Genomic DNA, 18,589 nt, shown 5'->3' on the forward strand with positions numbered 1-18,589 from the left:
CATTGGAGCCATCATATCCAAAGCACTTTTAATTTCCATTACAGTGACTTCGCTCGAGAGGAACAAAATATCATCATGTTTTACCACGGCATTAGGAGTAAACAGCGAATTAACAGAATGAGCACTAATTCTTGACTTAAAAATATTTTTGAAGTGATTAACACACATAAATTTAAGCATGTTTTGATCATGAATCCAATTCCCATGCTCATCCTTCAAACTAAGAATTTTACCCCTACAATTTTTAACCTTAGCTAAAATATGAAAATACTTAGTATTCCAATCTCCAAATTTTCTCCAATCGACCCCGGCCTTTTGAGCCCATTTTATCCTTTCCAATTTTAGAGTGTGATTAAGCTCCTCAATAAAGATTTTTCTAAATTAATTAGGAAGGATGAATATCTAGTGGAGAGTACTTTTTGGATGCCATGAATCCTAGCAATAATTCTATTCTTATTTTGGATGTTTTCGTTAAAGACAAATTTATTCCAAACCTTAACTTTAGTGGTGAAACGGTTTTTGGCCTCACTAAAGTTATTACCTAGTCCCCACGTTTGAGTAAAAAAATCATCAAAATTAGGGTTTTCCAACCAAGCTTCCTTACATCTAAAAGGATAATTACCATTATGAAAAATTGCACCAGTATCAATTAAAATTGGACAATGGTCAAAATAGGTTCTAGAAAGATGATATACCTGAGTATTTGGGTGCACTCTCATCCATTCCGCATTTGCAAGTGCCATATCGAGTCTTTCCCTAATTAGTTTCGTTCCTTCCCTTCCATTGTTCCATGTGAAGGCAGGACCATTATATTTTAAATCAAGCATACCCTCGGCATCAACTAGGTTCGAGAAGTCTTTGCCTTGAGAGTTAGTCACTGGTCTGCCCCCCATTTTTTCCGACTGTGAGAGTACCTCATTCATATCCCCCATTAGGAGCCAAGGAGTACCAGCAGGAGGGGGATTTTCGCCTAATTTTTTCCATAATTTCTTCTTATCTTGTGTGGCAGAGGGAGCATGCACTCCAGAGATAATAACATCAGGTTCAGTGGGCGAGAGCTTAAAAAGAGAGTGAAGGACATGGGGCGAGTCGGCAACACAATCTATCAATATTGCCGGCTTACGCCAAAAGAGCCAAATCCCCCCTCGAAGCCCAACCGCAGGAATTGTTCTAACATCTTCAAAACCAAGCCTTTTACAAAGCTTACGAGAAACATCATCAGTAGATTTTGTTTCCAAAAGAAAGAAAATTTCTGGTTTATGCATACGCACAACCTCAATTGCATGTGGAGCAAAGTCTTTACTAGTTGCACCTCGAACATTCCATAGGATAGCCTTCATATTGACATAAATATTAGGTAGTATCGGGAAGATCCCTCTATGTTGCTCTTGATGGTTGGTCTTGGATGGATACAACATCATCCAATCCCTCCATATGTCTAGCTTCCTCATCGCCCATATTTCTTCCATCGACAATGGTGTTGCTAACATTTGAATTTCCTGCATTAGGTTCCCCGTACTTACATAGTGAAGATTCAATTCGATCCCCACCACTTCCTTCTTTGTCTCCAAAGCTACCATCTGATTCTTTGCTTCCATTAGATTGAGACATTGACTTACCAATTGCAGGGGGTAAGTTGGCGGATTTTTTGGAGGTGCTTTTATAGGGATGAACAGATTTTCGTATTCGGGAAGAGCGGGATGAATGAATTGGCTCATTATAACACGAATACCCGCCTCTATGATTCTTAATCTCTCTCTTGGAATTGGATTCATTCTCATCACAGGCCATATGTATGGGGTTTGAAAGGTGGGGAAAAGATGCTGAATTGGTGATGGCGGTGAGCCCTGGGATAGTGTGGATGGGGTTGGTTATATTGGGGATATGCGCGGAGGTAAGATCGCCGGCATTACAACCGGTGACCGGAGGCGGAACTGGCCGGGGTGATAAGGTGACAGTCGGTAAAGTTGTGGGTTCGAGGGTGAGTTCATTTGTGGGATTGGGGCTGGACGCTGATTGTTTGGTTGAGTGGTCGGAGTGACCAAATTATCGGGGTGATTGTTGCTCTCCATTTTTGCTAGGCAAATCGAAAGAGGGGGGAGGGGAGTGAAGTGGCGAGGAATGATCAGAGGGTGAGGGGAGATGGAAGGTAATGGCAGGGGATAAAAGGGGCGACTTTGAATTGGGATTGGGCGAAGGAGATGAATCGCCATTGGTGATTCCTTGATGTTTTTTCCTCGGGACTAAGCCGCCATTAACCATATTTTTTTTCGATGCTAATGTTTTTTCTGGGTTTGATTTTTGCCTTGTAATCTTTCCTTCCTTTGTATGTTCCCAATGGTTGATTTGTTTATTCTTAATTAAGGCTTGATCTTGCTCTTCCACCTCTAACAAATCCCATTGTGTATTTTTTAATCCTGTTTGGCGGCTATTGGCTTCCCTAGGCTGCTTCACCTTATTCTTTTCTGTTGGATTTTTCTCTTTTGGATTTTTTTGCTCCTGCTGTATCCTTCCATCCTTTTTATTTTTATCATCCCTTTTAAAATGCTTTTTTCTTGAAACCGCCAAAACCCATGGGCCATAGTCTCCTATTTCTTTATTCTGTAACCCTATGCCACCATCCTTTCCTTTTTCCTTCTGCAACCCCTTAGCATTAGCATTAGGCTCATGGTGTTTTGAATTTTCTTCCTCCTGCAAAATTGTCGAAGTAACATTACCCAACATCGGCGTGCTACTTTCTTGCTCCTTGGTGCCATCTTCTTGCTGAATTTGTTTTTCTTTTTTTAATTGACATTGTTCCTTAGAATGACCAATCCTACCACACTCAAAGCAAAGGCTATGAATTTTTTCAAATTCAATTTTTTGCCAAGCTTTCCCGACCCAGACCTTAGTAACTAATGGTTTCTCAAGATCGATTTCAATGCACACCCTAGCATATCTACATTTACTAATTTTATCGGTGGAGTAATCCACCCTGATTGGGTTTCCCACAATTTCTGCAATGCTAAACAGAGCCTCCTTGTCGTAATATTCCACCGGCAGCTCGGGGAATCTGATCCAAACGGACATATTCTTAAAACTTTCAACCGATGGCCTAAAGTTAGGCCTCCATTTTGCTATCATTAGATAATGATCAAATATGAACCAAGGTCCTCCGAACAGAGCCTTTTCGAGATCGTCTTGAATCGAAAATCTGAACATGAAAACTCCCTTTTCCATTTCAATGACCTCGACTCCTCCTTTTGGATTCCACATACATTGCACTCTTTGTTGCATAAATTCAGCTCTGATTTTAATCCCAGGGCATTTTCCAATAAGTGTCATTTGCCATGGTTTTCTCAATTCCTTAAGCTTTTCTTTTCGGAATTTAACAGCATGTGAATGCCCTGTAAGTTCGTCTTCTTCATCTTCCCACTCTTGTGAAGCGATGACAATTCTTCTGGCTTCATTAAACCATTGAGAGGATTTAGCTACAACCTCCCTAAAAGTTCCTGCTAACCTCCTCTGCGATGAACTTGACTTCCTATCAATGCTGTCCACTTCCTTTGCTTGAACTTCATGACCTTCAGTAACCTCAGGGTTAACTTGTAGGTTTTCATGAGTTACTTCCATCTCCTCCAACCCACCAGAGTGCTGAATTGAAGTGCCAATCTCCTTTCCTAAATCTAACCTTACCACTGATCTATTCATCAAATCCACTTCTTGTGTGGATGCCATTTCCAAGTCTGATGCAAGCTCCATACCAACAGATGACTAACTCCCAAAGAAACAAAAAAGAACGGAACGAAACTAATCTTCGAGAAAGACTAAATAGGACTAAAAAGCAAATGCAAGAAATGCATTCGAAACACACTGCTCGCTCCCAGCTAGAGAAAAGCTCCCGGAGCTCCGAAACACCAATAGTGCCGGAGAAGTTCCCCGATGGCTAAAACTCTAGAGAGAGAAAGCTCCTGACTTACTTTTTACATATGAATAACAAATACGGAGTAACTTGTTTGTTTTTATTGTTTTTGGCTGCTTCGTGTACATGAAAATAACACTAATTTATTTATTATTATCATATTTTTCATTAAAAAAAAAGGAAAATTGTTAAATTACCACCCAAAAATATATCCATTTTCTAAATAACCACCCGTTTAATTTTTTATTTTATTTTACCACCCTTTAAATTAAAAAACTACTCAGATTACCACCCATTTCAAAATTCAAGTGGATTTTTCTTATGTGGGCCCCACCCAACGACTCTTAGTGGTGATAGGAAGAAGATGATCAATAGTAGTGGCAATTTAGATAGCATGCTCTTGGTTTTTTTAGTTTTTTTCTTTTGGTTTTAGGTTGTCTTGTACTCAATAAATTGGTTTAAGGGGGAGGTGGAGTGAAGACATGGCTGATTATAATGCTTAAGACATAGCCGTTAGTCCGTTACTAGCCATTGGGTGGGTCCTCATAACAGTATTCCATCGGAATTTTAAAATGGGTGGTAATCTGAGTAGTTTTTTAATTTAAGGGGTGATAAAATAAAATAAAAAAAATTAAACGGGTGATTATTTTGAAAATAAATACATTTTTGGGTGGTTATTTAAAAGTTTTCAAAAAAAAAAAAAAAATTTAATTAGAATGTTGTCTCTTCTTGCCTTAGTTTTATACAAATAGTATTGTGATTTAATTTTTCGTTGTTATATTTAGGGTCTGTCTTCTTCACTTTATTTTCAGTTCAATTCGACTTCAATCACTTCAATTCAGTTTCTAATTTGTTTTTCTCATAAAATATTCAGTTCATTTAGTTTAGTCCAATTCTGGTCCAATCATTTCAGTCCAGTTCAGTAATTCAGAACAGGCTCTTAGAGGATTGTCGAGAACATATAAGAACAAGGCCGTATTGACAATTAAGCATTTATACATCAACAGTATAAACTCTCTAGCTTTGCCCATATTACTTTGTACTTGTCATATTTAGGGGATTGAAAAAAAAAGAACAATATTTTTGTGATGCTCCTAGCCTCCTATTCCTTGTAGATTAATACTTTCTCTTTGGGTTTAAAAAAAAAATAAAATAAAATAAAAAATAAAAAAAAAAATTCTCTGTTCTTTTATTTTGCTTGCTAATACAAAAGTTTAAGGATCAATAATTTTAGGGCTTGTTTGACTTTGTTTTTTGTTTTCAGTTTTCAGTTTTTTTGAAAACAAAAAACCAAAAACAGAAAACAAGAAAAATGTGTTTTTACTTTTCCGTTGTCAGTTTTCAAAATTAGCATGATTTTAATAAATTTGACTAATTTTTTATTCATCATATGACATATATCATACACTTTTAAAATACGAAAAACCAAAAAACTGAAAACCGCAACAATGCCAAACGAACCCTTAATTCTTCATTAGTAAAAAGATATGAGTTTTGCAATTCTAATATCTGACAATAATATTCTAATATATGACACTAAATAATCTAATGTCAAATATTAGATTATTAATGTCAAATATTAGATTAATGTCACCGTGAGTTCCAGTCATCCAATTTTTTTTTTTTTTAATTAATAAAGATACTTAACATATCAAATAATGAAATACGTATTAATTTTTTCAATTAAATGTGTATGGAAGAAATATAATGGTCACATACGAAAGAATATATTATAGTGTATTAAATACTAAGCAAAATGATTTGGGGAAAAAAAAAATTACAAAACTACTTTGGACGGAAAATTTTTAATTGAAAGAGTTATTCTTGTTTCGCCTTTATTTTATTATATAGTTATAGATTATAGATTTGGCATTTATTTAGACTTCTCAAATTGAAAATTTTGACACCTAAAATGAAACGGTGGGAGAGTTATCATATGGTTGAATAATTAGCATTATATTCAATTCAATCATCAAATTAGTTATTTTTGTCTTATTGTTATTATATTCTTGATTTGATTCCCTGCTGCGAAATTTTGCACCTACCGTGTATATATAGATTCTGAAAGAAGTGAGAAAAACACATTTTTCAGCTCCATTTTTGCATGAACACATTGACTTCCTTATGACATATATGCCAATATATTTTGTTTTTACATGGTAGTTTACTAGTTTGCTAGATTCCATCTTTGTTTTCACAATTATTATACAGTATTGGTTGTTAACTTGTTATATTTGCCTTTTCTTGATCAATTAGCCATTTTAGCATGAAGATTATTAACCTCAATAGATATGTACTACATTCGTATAAATATTATATTAGCTTTGATTTAACATAATATCGGTATAAAAATATATACTCGTATAATGTATAACATGCGACATTATAAGTATTTTATAAGAGTATGACCTTATAACTTGCGTCTCAGCTCACGTCCTCATAATCACGAGTTTAGTTGAATTGGATTGGTCGTTCGTTGACATATAATATGAAAAACTAGTGTGATAAAAATTAGATCACGGGTTCAAATCTTATTCATCCCACCTTATAGTAATTTAATTTTTACTTTAAGGAATAAAAAAAATCCTTCTTGCACTCCTATTTTAATCCAAAGGCTTCCATGTAAAGGGGCATCATGGATTATTAAACCAATCACAAGGCCCTAATTTACTCAGCACATTGGGCTAAATTTGTCATTTAAATTTGTTTCTGGAAACAGAATGCTCCCGGGAGTCTTTAGGGAAGTAAGGGTAATCAAGATGTCCTAGATCTATGTCCAATTAATGTCCGAATTTCCCTCAGTTATGCCTTGCTGTCCGAGAGCTAGGCCTGCAAAAGAAAAAGAAGGTTAACTGCCCCGGGGGTGTGACCCGGGAAAGCCCCTCCGATGCTTAAGTCATCGAATGTACTTTCTAGAGAGAGAAAGTAGAGAGAGATAGAGTACTTTAGAGAGAGAAAGTAGAAAGAGAAGGTTAGAGAATTAGGAAAAAGTTACCATCATCAATGATTGGAGAGCTATTTATAGATGTACTTTCAGGTGGCAGGAGTTGTACTTAATTGGACAGATTAGGGGTAAATCCGTACTTTGCTCTGACTAATGATGGGCTGGATCATGGAGGAGTATTTTCGTAATTCCAGGTCACTGGGCTTAGGACAATGGACTAGGCCCAACCATTTAGCCCCACGCGTGATGTGGGAACGAAATCGCATGAAGTTCGGATATCACGCGGAATAGAGATGAGAGAAGTTGTCACATATGCTGAAGTAAATCCCGAGGCGTACCTGAGGGCTAAAACGAGCCCCAAGGGTACCTGAGGGCTAAAAAGAGCCCCAAGCGACTTGCAAGGGTGAAAACCAGCCCCAAGCAATGCATAGAAGGTACTTTAATTCAAATGATTGAACAGTTTTGAGAGCTAAGCTTGATGATGGCTTAGGGGTAACTGATGAAATTTCCATTTTCAGAATATTTTCTTCAGGGCGAGTCCCATGTATTTGCTGAAGGCATGTCTTGTCTCCATGTTTAATAAGCTAGGGATTTCTAGAAATAATCTGATGATGATTCCCTGCTAATTAAGCTGGAAATTAAGCTTAATCCTTCAATGCTGATTTTCTGGGCTCAAGCATCCCTTAGGCCCATTTGAACCAGGGTTTTGAGAAGTTGCCATCTCCTTAGCTTTAACATATGAACTCCCACTGTACTTGCATTTGCTTTTCACCCATTTCATTTTCCTTAGAGAATTTTCAAAAAATCCTCTCCAATTTCTCTCAAGTTCTTTGAGAGTTTGAGTTGTTCAAGTCACATCATTTAAGTTCACATCACCAAGTTCATCCAAGTTCATCAAGATCTTCAAAGGTATGTGAAAATTTCTTCACTTTTGATTCAAATTTGTAGATTCGAAAGCATGTGTAGGTGTTTGTGTACTTGCAATTTCTGAAATTTTGATTTTACCTAGGGGTAGACATATTTGAACTTGAAATTGATTTAACTCCGGGGTATAATGGATATGCCCAGCCGAAATTAAGGATTTTTCTTGGTGATTTTCGAATATTTTGGGGTTTATGTTTAATAATTTTCGAATTTTGGACTTGCTGCTTTCGAAATTTGGCTATGGGTGTTCTTTGGGTTTCGGTTAGGCTTAGGTGAGGGTGGTTGTGAGTAAGGTTGTCATGCCGAGAAGAAGGGAGAGTGATTCTGAGGCAGGGACATCGGGGTGGAGGTGAGAGATGGGCACCCCAGGTTTGTCTAGGCCGAGGGAGATGCCTATGCCGAGAGGGTATCAATGCGGATGAGAGGGTTAGCTGCGAGGTTGGTGCTGCTACCCCTAGCTGAGGGAGGAGAGCTGAGGCTTGCTCTTGGCCGAGGGAGTAGTGATGAGTGCCGAGGGGGTTACGGGCACGCTGATGGTCTGTCCGACCGAGAGAGAGAGAGAGAGAGAGATGCGGGAGATTTTCAATCTCGAGGGAGTGAGATTCATCCCCCGAGACGAATTGAGGGGGTAACCGACGCGGCCGGTGGGGTCATTGATGCCGCCGACGGGGTGTCTGGCCGAGTGAGGCGCGCAACTAGAGAGTGCCGAGGGGGTGAGATGCGAGAAAGGTGCGAAACTTGATAGGTTAGAGCTGCCGGCCGAGGGGGTTGGTCGGCTGTCCGAGGGGGTCCATGTGCGGGACACGCCCAGCTGTGCCGAGAAACTAAGTGACCCCTAGCTCTCGGCATCTCTGATGTTCGAGAGTAAGATGGCTGAAGGGGTTGAGCCAAGTGCCGAGAGGGTACTTGGTGCGGCTGGGCAGATATGCGTGCGGAGACGCCGAGGGATAGCTCTTGGCCGACTTAAGCATTCGCTGTTGATTTTACTAGTGATGTTCTTGGGGATTTGTGAGTGAGAGCCGAGGGTAGGTAGAGGGAGCATAGTTAAGCGCTATGGATTTTTACTTAGTGATTTTGGCGATTTTTGAGAGGTAAGAGAGAGATTCTTCGGGGTGATAGAAGCACGGGCTGAGGGGGTTGATGCCCGGGCCGAGGGGGTGCCTAGTGCGCCACTGGCCTGCTCGGCCGAGGGATTTACGAGTTAAGCTAGGGGCTTTTCGCATTTTTGAGAGTTAAACTTAGAAATTATGTATTTTTCAATTTTGACTATCCCGATTTTCCGAGGGCTTTGAGAATTCAAAGGGGGCTGAGTATAGTGCCGAGAGGGTTGGTGCGCCTAGATTTTGGGTGTTACCCCTAGCTCTCGGCCTCCACCTTTAGGGAAAATTTATTTAAATTTATTTCATTCGCGAACCACTTTGATCATGCTCCTCACCTGGGCTTGTCTATGAATATTTTTCTAACACTTGAAATTTTTGTTGACATTGCAGGAGTATTTCTCTGCGGGGTGCACTTGATTTTGCCTCGAGAAATCCTTTCGGCCTCTCTGACTAGTTGGTGAGCCTTCAATACTTAGTTTTTATTCTCCAAGTGTCACATCTTCATGCTTAGTAATTGTTTGCTATTTTTTCCTTTGTATGCTTGATTGTTCCTCGGCTGCTCTTGTGATGATGTTAGGCTTAGAGGTACGCTTGTTGTATTTTTGTATGTACATTAAGAATTCCTCGGGGTAGTCTTGAGTTGAGCTATGCGTGTATCATGAACGACCAAGCGACTCAAGATTACCTTGACTCTCTCCCCGGCCCTTCATCTTATGATTTGTCTAAGGAAATCTGGGCGGGGGGAGTACTTGTAACAAATGTAATTGGTAGTAGTGTTGATTCTTCTGTTCCTTTGGGTGTGCCTTTTCCATGTGTTCCATCCCCACCCCCCGAGCATGATTTAGGCTTTGATTATTTTTTGCCTCCTTCCCCTTGGGAAGTTTCTCTTGCACGTGAACCAACTTCTAGGGGTTCTTTGAACAGATTGCTCATTGACGGAGTGGTGACAATGTCAAGTGAGGATGATACTTCTACTTCTCTTGGGGCGCCAGTGACTTTTAAACCACCAGTTAGGAGAGTTAGCCCTTCTATGTGTCACCCTTCCACTACTTGGCTTAGATCTTTATCTGAGGGTACTAGACATTTGCAGACTAAGTACCATATTAGGGAGCCTTTTCTCATTTCCCCTCCTGGGGTGATAGCACCGTAGATAACCCTCCCCCTAGGTGTATAGCTGTATATAGGCAATGATTGGATAACGGGTTGAGATTTCCGCTACACCCTTTTATTGAGGAGTTGTTGATTGAGTATAACCTTTGTGTAACCCAGCTTGTTCCTAAATCCCGGTTGACGATAAACGCGTACATAGCCACTTGTAGTCTACTTGGAGCCCCTTGCACCATGACCGCTTTTAGGAACACACATAGGCTCCAGGAAGCCCTAGGAAATGTAGATAACCACGGGTGGTATGCTTTTCATGATAGGGAGTTCTATCTTACTATAAACACTAAACCCACGAGTCAGAAGGGCTTTCGCCACACCTTTCTCTTCATTTACCATGCTGGGGGTTGGAGGGTTCCCCGAGATCATAGCGGTGTGCCTAGGGTTGGCTTGAACTACAATGGTCCTGCCATAGAAGTCGATGAGGCCGTGACGGCTATTTGGTTGCAATCCTATAAGGAAAGAGGGTCCAAAGAGAAGCTTCCAACCATGTGGATTTTGAAGGATAGACACTTTCAGAAAGAGCGGTTTTTGAGTGTGGTGGGCTTGAGCCACACCTATGATAGTGGTAGGATTTATTTTTGTTTACTTATGTCTTTCACTTCTATTCTTTCTCCTGAGCCTTGTTGTTCACTAACAAACTTGTGTAAATGATGATTTCAGGTGTTGCTTTCAAGCAGTTGACAAAGAGATTTCAGAAGAAGATGTCGGAGGTGAAATTTCGAGCTGGGAAGGTCAAGGTCTCCATGAGGAAGGGGAACATGAGCATTCCTCCCCCTCCCCAGGTATGCCTACTTCTTTGAAGTTGGTTTTTATGAAATGTCGTTTTTTTGCTAACTTCACTTGTGATTTGTTCTTTCAGAACCCGAAGAACTCAAAGTTGAGGAGGAAAACGGCTGAGAGGGGAGAGGGATCCTCCCAAGGCACCACCAACATGGAGATAGACGATCAGGGGTCTTAGCTTGTCTCCCCGACCGGCTCTACTCACATCGAGCTTCTAGAGGCCGAGGGCTTCGGGGATCGAGGAAAACAGCCTCGGGTGGAAGAGAGCGAGGAGGAAGGGGGGGAGGATTGCGAGGACATGACTCCTTACTTTCCTGACTCTCTCCTTGGAATCACAAAGAGGGGCCGGAAGAAGACGGTAAAGCAAACGATGGCCCGCTTCCCCTCGGCGAAGCATATTGAGGTGGTGAAGAAGGATCCCAACAAGGCTATTTCTTCGGCCTTCGATGGCGTCTTGAAGGTATATTTTGCCATATAACATTCAATTTCTCTATCTTTAGTTTGGTTGTATCTGACCATCATCTTCTTGGTTTTTTGAAAATGTAGGCCGGCATGACTTTGAGTGTGCTCACCGAGGAGTACCGGAGGGGGGCCATGAAGGATGTTGAGGGTCTCCGTGCTGAGCTTTCAAAGGCTAGGACCGAGATCCACGGCCTCAAGGAGGATCTTAACTCGGCTCGAGAGACAGTGAAGACGGCCAAGAAGGAGCTTGCTGATGCCCAGGAGGCCGGGACATCCCGCATTCAAGCCCTTGAGACTCAGCTCAAGGAGGCCAAGGAAGGGAAGGAGTTGATTGCCAAAGAGCTGAAGGAGAGGAAAGACGAGCTGGCCCAGATGAAGAGTGATCTTGCTGAGGCTCGGAGGAAGGTGGAGCAAAGCCAGAGGAGGTAATTGCTGAATGGAAGAAGTCTCCGGCTTGCGCTGATTTCCAGTCTGAGATTGGATATGTGGCCTTTGAGGTGGGGATTGAGGATGCCTTGACTCATATGCAGGTTGCCTTTACTTCCTTCGGTCTCCAGGATTCGTACCCTAAGGTACGAGGCAAGATTAAGGATCTTGTTCACGAGGCCGATGAGAAGGAGCAGAGGAAGGTGCTTGCTGAGGAGGGCATGACCGAGGAGTAGCCCCTTGCCTTGCTTTGATTGACTTCTCCTAGGATGTACTTTCTTTTATGAGACTTTGATAGGTTGTCGTACACCTGTCAAAAATAAATTCCTAACAAAACCAACTAACAATGTAGTAGGGTAAGTAGGGTCGAATCCACAGAGAGATGGTATTCAATCTAACTTCTAAGAAATTGGAGAAACTAAACTATGTCACGAAATTGGGATAGAAAAATAGTCTAAATTAAAAGAGGGATAAAATAATTAATAAAAAGACCTAGGGTTATGGTTCACCATGTTTATAGTTCTAAATCTATCAAATATCAATAACAATTCAATCAATCAATTATCTAGAGCAATTGCTAAGCCTACGATCGGGTCTTAATGCTCTCAATTCAACATATGTAGTTCGGTCGCTAACATAATCAGAATTGCTAATTGTAGGTAAGCCTTTAAAAGTAAGATATTTCGATTCAAACTCTTATTAACAAGAATTAATCAAACAATTGATCAGGTTGCAAGATTAATAAGAAAACACTATCAATTAGAGAAATCAATAATCAAAATATTAAAAATAGCAATCACGATTCATAGTATAAACATGGATTCCTAAACCCTAGAAATAAACTACTCTAGCATGAAATAAATAATTAAAACTAAAACTAATAAAGAAAGCATAATCAAAATTAAAGAAATAATATTACCTCTATAAATTAAAGTAACAAATTCAAGGACAAATCCATGGAGGAATCCATGGAGTTGTCCATGAAAAACTAGGGCTAAAGAGAAAGCAAAAACGAACGTAAAATAAAAAGTATAAAAAGGCATAAAAAAGCATAAGGGAAAAATAATATCCCTTGGAGTATTTATATTATCCTAAAACTAATCTAAAAATAATTAAAGAAAAGTAAAATATAAATTACACAAGTTGTCAAACGATTGGACGATAGAAGATGACGTGGCACGAAGATGCTCGATGGAATCGAGGGCCAAGAAAAAGACGTGCTACGATGCCCCTTGCTTGCTGCTTTCGTGGGTAAACTGGAGCTATAGCTCCCTGGTCGAGTGAGCTCTCGCTCGGGGCTGCTATTGCTCGAGGTCTATGCGAGCTACCTTGCGAGCTCTCGCTCGGGGCTACTGGGCATTGTGTCAACTTCACAGGCTTGTAACTTCTGATTTATACGTTGTATATAGGCGTGTGACCTACTGTTGGAAAGCTCTTCAAGTATAGTTCCAACGCAACTTGAATCACTTCAATCCAATTTGTATAACTCAAGTTATGATCAAAAGAGTGAGAAAAGGTCAGTTTTGCCACTTTGTAAAACATCGTTTTACTTCGTTTCTAGCTCAAATTCATTTCCGAAAGATGCATAGCAACCCTTGTGGATATTATATTCATTCCTAATGCATATAAATCTCAAAATAATATTGCACAAATATATATCCTTCATTGAACAACCTCGATTCATCGACTTTTCATCCTTTCATTGTCCTATTCAACTCCAAACACTACGAAAGCGTCCAAATGTCTATCAAATCACCTGAAACATTAAGAAAAACACAAACGGAACGTAATTGAGTAAAAAATAAACAACTTATGTATTTACGACCTAAAAAGCAACAAAAGACCTAAAAGCTACTATAAACTTAGCATAAATGTGCCTATAAATCCTATATAAATGTGATTCATCAGACTTGTGATTTTTTTTGTTGGAACTTTGAATCTCTAGCTTGGCTTTTATATTTGCACCTTTAGCCTTTGCCTTTGTTTTTCTTATTTGAATTAGATTTCATGTGCTCTTACTCCAGCTTGCTTATTGTTTAATACTTGTTTTTTGCTTGCTCATTCACCCCTAGGGGCCAAAAAGAATCCCCTTGGCTTATCAAGTAACTTTGGCATGAACGAGGGCTAAACGAGCCTTATGTTATTTTTGTAGGGACGTGATTTGTGTGAACATCCGGGGGCTAAACGAGCCCCAAGTTATAATTTAACTAAGTAAATGGATTAGAGGCTAAATGAGCCCCAATTTACAAGTGATATGAGAGCTGGGCTATCCCTGCTTTTTATTATCAAAGTGAAACGATTTTGGGGCTAACATAAGCTCCAAGTTGTAAGTAGTATGAGGGTTAGGCCTTTCCAACCCTTTAAATTAGGCTGGGGGCTAAACGAGCCCCGAGTTATGAGTGATCTTTTTGCCAGGACTTTATCTCAAATGCTTGAGTATAGGCTAGCATCTTGCCCCAAACATTGGAACAAACTTTAGAGTTAGCGAACCAAAAATGCCTTATGCCCAGCATGTGGTGCTATTAAATGAACGTTGGCTATGCTAATGAGCGATATAAAAGTTTCAAAAATAAACTAAGTAAACAACAAATAACAAGTGCAAAATAAATGGGGCAAACATCCCAACCGGGGGTTTTTCATTATATTAACAAAAAGATGAAAGTCATTACAATGATGCGCTATATAGAAGTTGATCTCCTAGCATCGGCTCTTATTGCCCCTAGGGCATCATTGTGATGAAGATGCTTTAGACATAATACCGCCGGAGGTTGTCTGCATTCCATGGCCGAGGGAGGTCCTTGCCATCAGGGTTTTGTAAGCGAAAGGTTCCCGGGCGGACTACCTCTGTAATCTTGTAGGGCCCTTCCCAATTAGGGCTTAGCTTGCCCAATGCCGGGGGCTTGCCCGCAGCCTCACACTTTCATAGCACCCAATCACCTTCAACCAGGGGCCTTACCTTGACTCTTTTGTTGAAATAACGAGTAATCCTTTGCTTGTATGCTATAGAGCGAAGCAAAGCATCTCCCCTTATCTCTGGGAGTAAGTCTAAGGCCAAGGGCTTTAGCTGATCATTTCGGTCGGGGTCATAGAAAGTAACCCTGGGGGATGGGATCCCAACTTCCACGGGGAGTACTGCATCACTCCCATATACTAAGGCAAAAGGAGTTTGCCCCGTAGCTTCCTTGACTGTGGTACGAATGGACCATAAGATCCCGGGAAAGTTATCCACCCAAGACCCCTTCGTGCCTTCCAGCATTGTCAACCCTTTCAATATTGTTTTGTTTGCCGCCTCCGCTTGGCCATTTATTTGGGGACGACACACAGCCGAAAACCTTGTCTTGATCCCAAAACGCCCACAATACTCTATGGTAGGCCCACTGTTGAATTGCCGGCCATTATCCGAGATTAAGATGCGGGGTACCCCGAAGCGGGTGATGATATTCCTCCAGATGAACTTCTGGACTTGCTTATCGGTTATTGTTGCCACCGGCTCAGCCTCAACCCACTTGGTGAAATAATCCACCGCTACTATTAGAAATTTCCTTTGCCCCGAGGCTACGGGGAATAGTCCTAGGATGTCCATGCCCCAACGATCAAAGGGTATGACTGACTGAATACTTGTGAGGACGCTGGTCGGGACATGGGGCATGTCAGCGAATCTTTGGCATTTTTTGCACTTCTTGACAATTTCGGAAGCATCATCCCTCAGGGTTGGCCAATAGAATCCGACCCTCAGCACTTTTCCAGCTAAAGTTCTTCCACCTTGATGGCTACCGCATGCCCCTTCATGAATTTCTCTAAGTACATAATTCCCCTCCTCCGGGGTTATGCACTTCATCAAAGGATGAGTAAATGATTTTTTTATAGAGGATCCCATCATGAAGTAAGAACCACTCACTCCGCTTTTTGATCATTTTGTAGTCAGGGGTGTCCTCGGGCAGCTCCCCCTTTAAGCATTGAATGATTTGATCCATCCAAGTTTCCCCTCTATCAATGTCCATGACAGTAGGCCTTTGGGTACTTGGTTTTTCTAACACTTCCCACATGATATTCCGGGGGGTTATCCCCTCAGCCGAGCTTGCTAATCGGGCAAGAGCATCAGCTTGTTGGTTCTCTGAGTGGGGGATGTGCCTGATCTCAAAGTTGTCAAACGATCTTGTCAAGCTTTCAGCCTTTTCAAAATAGGCTTTCATGTTCTCCTCCTTCACTTCGAATTCCTTTGTCATTTTCCCCACTATGAGCTGTGAGTCTGAGCATACTTGAACGTATTTTATCTTAATGAATTGGCACAAGTTTAGCCCCAAGATAAGAGCCTCATACTCAGCTTCATTATTTGATGCATGGAAGGCAAACTTGACTGCATATTCAAACTTCTCTCCCTCCGGGGAGATGATGACTAGCCCAGCTCCACTCCCGGCCTTACTAGACGACCCATCCACATAAAGAGCCCAAGGGGCGGAGGTGTCAATTGGAGTAGGCCTGTGAGCGCATTCAGCTATGAAGTCGGCTAAGGCTTGGGCCTTGATGGCCTTCCGGGGGTTCAAACTCGATTTCGAAATCAGCTAACTGATCTGACCAATCCGTCATTCGGGATAAGTGATTTTTGCTCTCTAGCACTTTCTTGATTGGTTGGCTGGTGAGGACTTTGATCGGGTGTGCTTGAAAGTATGGCTTCAACTTCCTACTTGCCATCACTAAAGCGTACACCACCTTCTCTATGAGAGTATATCGGGTTTCAGCCCCCCTTAGGGCGTGGCTGACAAAATAAACTGGTACTTGGCCTTCCTCTCTTTCTGCAACAAGAATCGCACTTAGGGCGTAATCTGAAATGGCCAAGTACACAAACAATGTCTCCCCGGGGAGGGGGATAACAAGCTTCGGAGTATTCATCAGATGTTCCTTCAGCTGCTGGAAAGCTTTCTCAGCTTCTTCATCCCATAAGAACTTAGGCCTCTTGAGGGCCTTGAAGAAACACAGACTCTTATCCGCTGATCGGGATAGGAACCTCCCCAATGCGGCTAGGCAGCCTGTAAGGCGTTGCACTTCCTTCACATTTCAGGGGGATTCCATGTCAAGAATAGCCTGAATTTTATCGGGATTGGCATCAATACCCCGTTGATCCACCATGAAGCCCAGACACTTTCCTCCTTGCACCCCGAAGACACACTTGCTGGGGTTAAGCTTCATTTTATTTTTTCTAAGGGTTGTGAATGTTTCCTTTAGATCAGCTATGTGGTCCGGGCTTTCCTTGCTTTTCACGATCATATCATCAACATAGGCCTCAACATTCCGACCTAGTTGCCCTTCAAAGATTTTGTTCATCAGACGCTGGTAGGTAGCCCCGGCGTTTTTCAGGCCGAAGGGCATCACATTATAGCAATACACCCCTTGGCTAGTGATAAAGGCTGTGTGGGCTTGATCCTTCTCTTACATGGGGATCTGATGATACCCTACATTGGCATCCATGAAGCTTAGGAGGGCGTGACCAGCGGTCGAATCCACCAACCTATCAATCTTAAGCAAAGGATGATCATCCTTTGGGCATGCCTTGTTCAAATCTGTAAAATCCACACACATACGCAAAGAACCGTTGGGCTTCCTAACCAGCACCACATTGGATAACCACTCGGTGTATTGGCATTCTCGAATGAAACCCGCTTCAAGAAGCTTTTTAACCTCAGTGGCTGCGGCTTTGTTTCTCTCCGGCCCAGCATGTCGGAGTTTTTGCTTGACGGGATTGTATCCCTCCTTAATGTTCAGCTCATGAGTCATTACCTCGGGATCTATGCCCGACATTTCATCTGCTGTAAAAGCAAAGATGTCTTTGTACTTTCTAAGTACTTGAATGATTTCTTCCTTGAGTTGGGGGTCCAAGTTCTTTCCCACCCTCACGGTCCGAGCGGGGTCATCCTCTAAGGGTATGCTCTCATCTTCTTCAATAGGCCTAGGATTACCGTACTGCTCTGGATTCTCAGCCATGTAAATGCTCATGACCGGGTGCTGAGGTTCATCAATTTCCATTGCTTTCCTCTTGGCCCCCTTGTCCTCCTGATTGACGGAGCTCTCAGGTGACTTCAAGCTATCTACATAGCATTTTCTTCCCTCGAACTGGTCTCCAAATATCTTGCCCACCGATCTTTCATCGGTCTCGAATTGGAAGAGTAAGTGATAGGTTGAGATGGCAGCCTTAACCCTATTGAGAAGGGGTTGGCCAAGGATCATGTTGTATGGCAGAGGGGTATCCACAACTAAGAACGTGTGAACCAAGCTTCTCCCCTTGTTCTTTTCCCCCAAACGAACAGGAAGCTTGATCGTTCCTAAAGAGTACACATGATGCCCTCCAAATCCCACTAAGGGTTTCTCTAGGGGTGTAAGGTCACCTCTTCTAAAACGCATCTGCTCGATGCATTTCCATGTGATGATATCTGCTGAACTTCCACTATCTACTAAGATCTTCTTCACCTTAGCATTGGCCACCTTCATATGAATCACTAAGGGGTCATCATGAGGCCTTTGAATCTTCTTTCCTTTGTCATCCCCGAATACCATGAGGGGGTCCTTCGGGGTAGATGAGGGAGTGCCGATATCATAGATGGGCTATTCGAGCGACCGCAAGTGACTTTTGCGTGCCCTGTTAGACAAACCCCCGGAGGCAAACCCTCCGGCTATGACATTGATGCTCAAGTTAGTGTCAGCTGAGCTATGGGCTTCTTGCACTTCTTTGGCGGTCTTGCTTTGTTTATCCTTCGAGGGGGACTTGAGATATCTGTTAAGCTTTCCTTCTTCAGCTAGCTTGTCAAGGGCTCTCTTGAGCTCTTTGCAGTTCCGGGTGGTATGACCACACTCCTTGTGGTATTCACACCAAAGCTTCTAGTTCCTCTGTTCTAT

At 41.7% G+C, this 18,589-nt stretch overlaps 2 protein-coding genes across 2 annotated transcripts; both read right to left on the bottom strand.

The window, feature by feature from the left end:
* Positions 1-600: 600 nt before the first annotated feature.
* LOC145557856 (uncharacterized) lies at positions 601-1,340 on the bottom strand. The gene is made up of 2 exons (XM_081619037.1): positions 696-1,340; positions 601-606 (listed from the first exon to the last, which is right to left on the bottom strand). The coding sequence occupies exons 1-2, from the start codon at positions 1,338-1,340 to the stop codon at positions 601-603; spliced, it is 651 nt and encodes a 216-aa protein (XP_081475163.1).
* A 14,158-nt stretch (positions 1,341-15,498) lies between these two features.
* Positions 15,499-18,250, bottom strand: LOC145557857 (uncharacterized). The gene is made up of 3 exons (XM_081619038.1): positions 17,156-18,250; positions 16,391-16,747; positions 15,499-16,230 (listed from the first exon to the last, which is right to left on the bottom strand). The coding sequence occupies exons 1-3, from the start codon at positions 18,248-18,250 to the stop codon at positions 15,499-15,501; spliced, it is 2,184 nt and encodes a 727-aa protein (XP_081475164.1).
* Positions 18,251-18,589: the final 339 nt, after the last annotated feature.

This window comes from Chenopodium album, chromosome 9 (genome assembly GCF_948465745.1).
Source record: "Chenopodium album chromosome 9, dcCheAlbu1.1, whole genome shotgun sequence".
Taxonomy (NCBI): domain Eukaryota; kingdom Viridiplantae; phylum Streptophyta; class Magnoliopsida; order Caryophyllales; family Amaranthaceae; genus Chenopodium; species Chenopodium album.

Bases quoted from the DNA above. Each gene is read 5' to 3' on its own strand.
- LOC145557856 (XM_081619037.1), bottom strand. From the start codon at position 1,340: ATGAAGGCTATCCTATGGAATGTTCGAGGTGCAACTAGTAAAGACTTT.
- LOC145557857 (XM_081619038.1), bottom strand. From the start codon at position 18,250: ATGGTATTCGGGGATGACAAAGGAAAGAAGATTCAAAGGCCTCATGAT. The intron at 16,748-17,155 runs GTAGGGTATCAT...TGAAATGTGAAG, and splicing joins TAAGCTTCATGGATGCCAAT to GAAGTGCAACGCCTTACAGG. The intron at 16,231-16,390 runs GCAAGTAGGAAG...AACCCCCGGAAG, and splicing joins TGGTGTACGCTTTAGTGATG to GCCATCAAGGCCCAAGCCTT.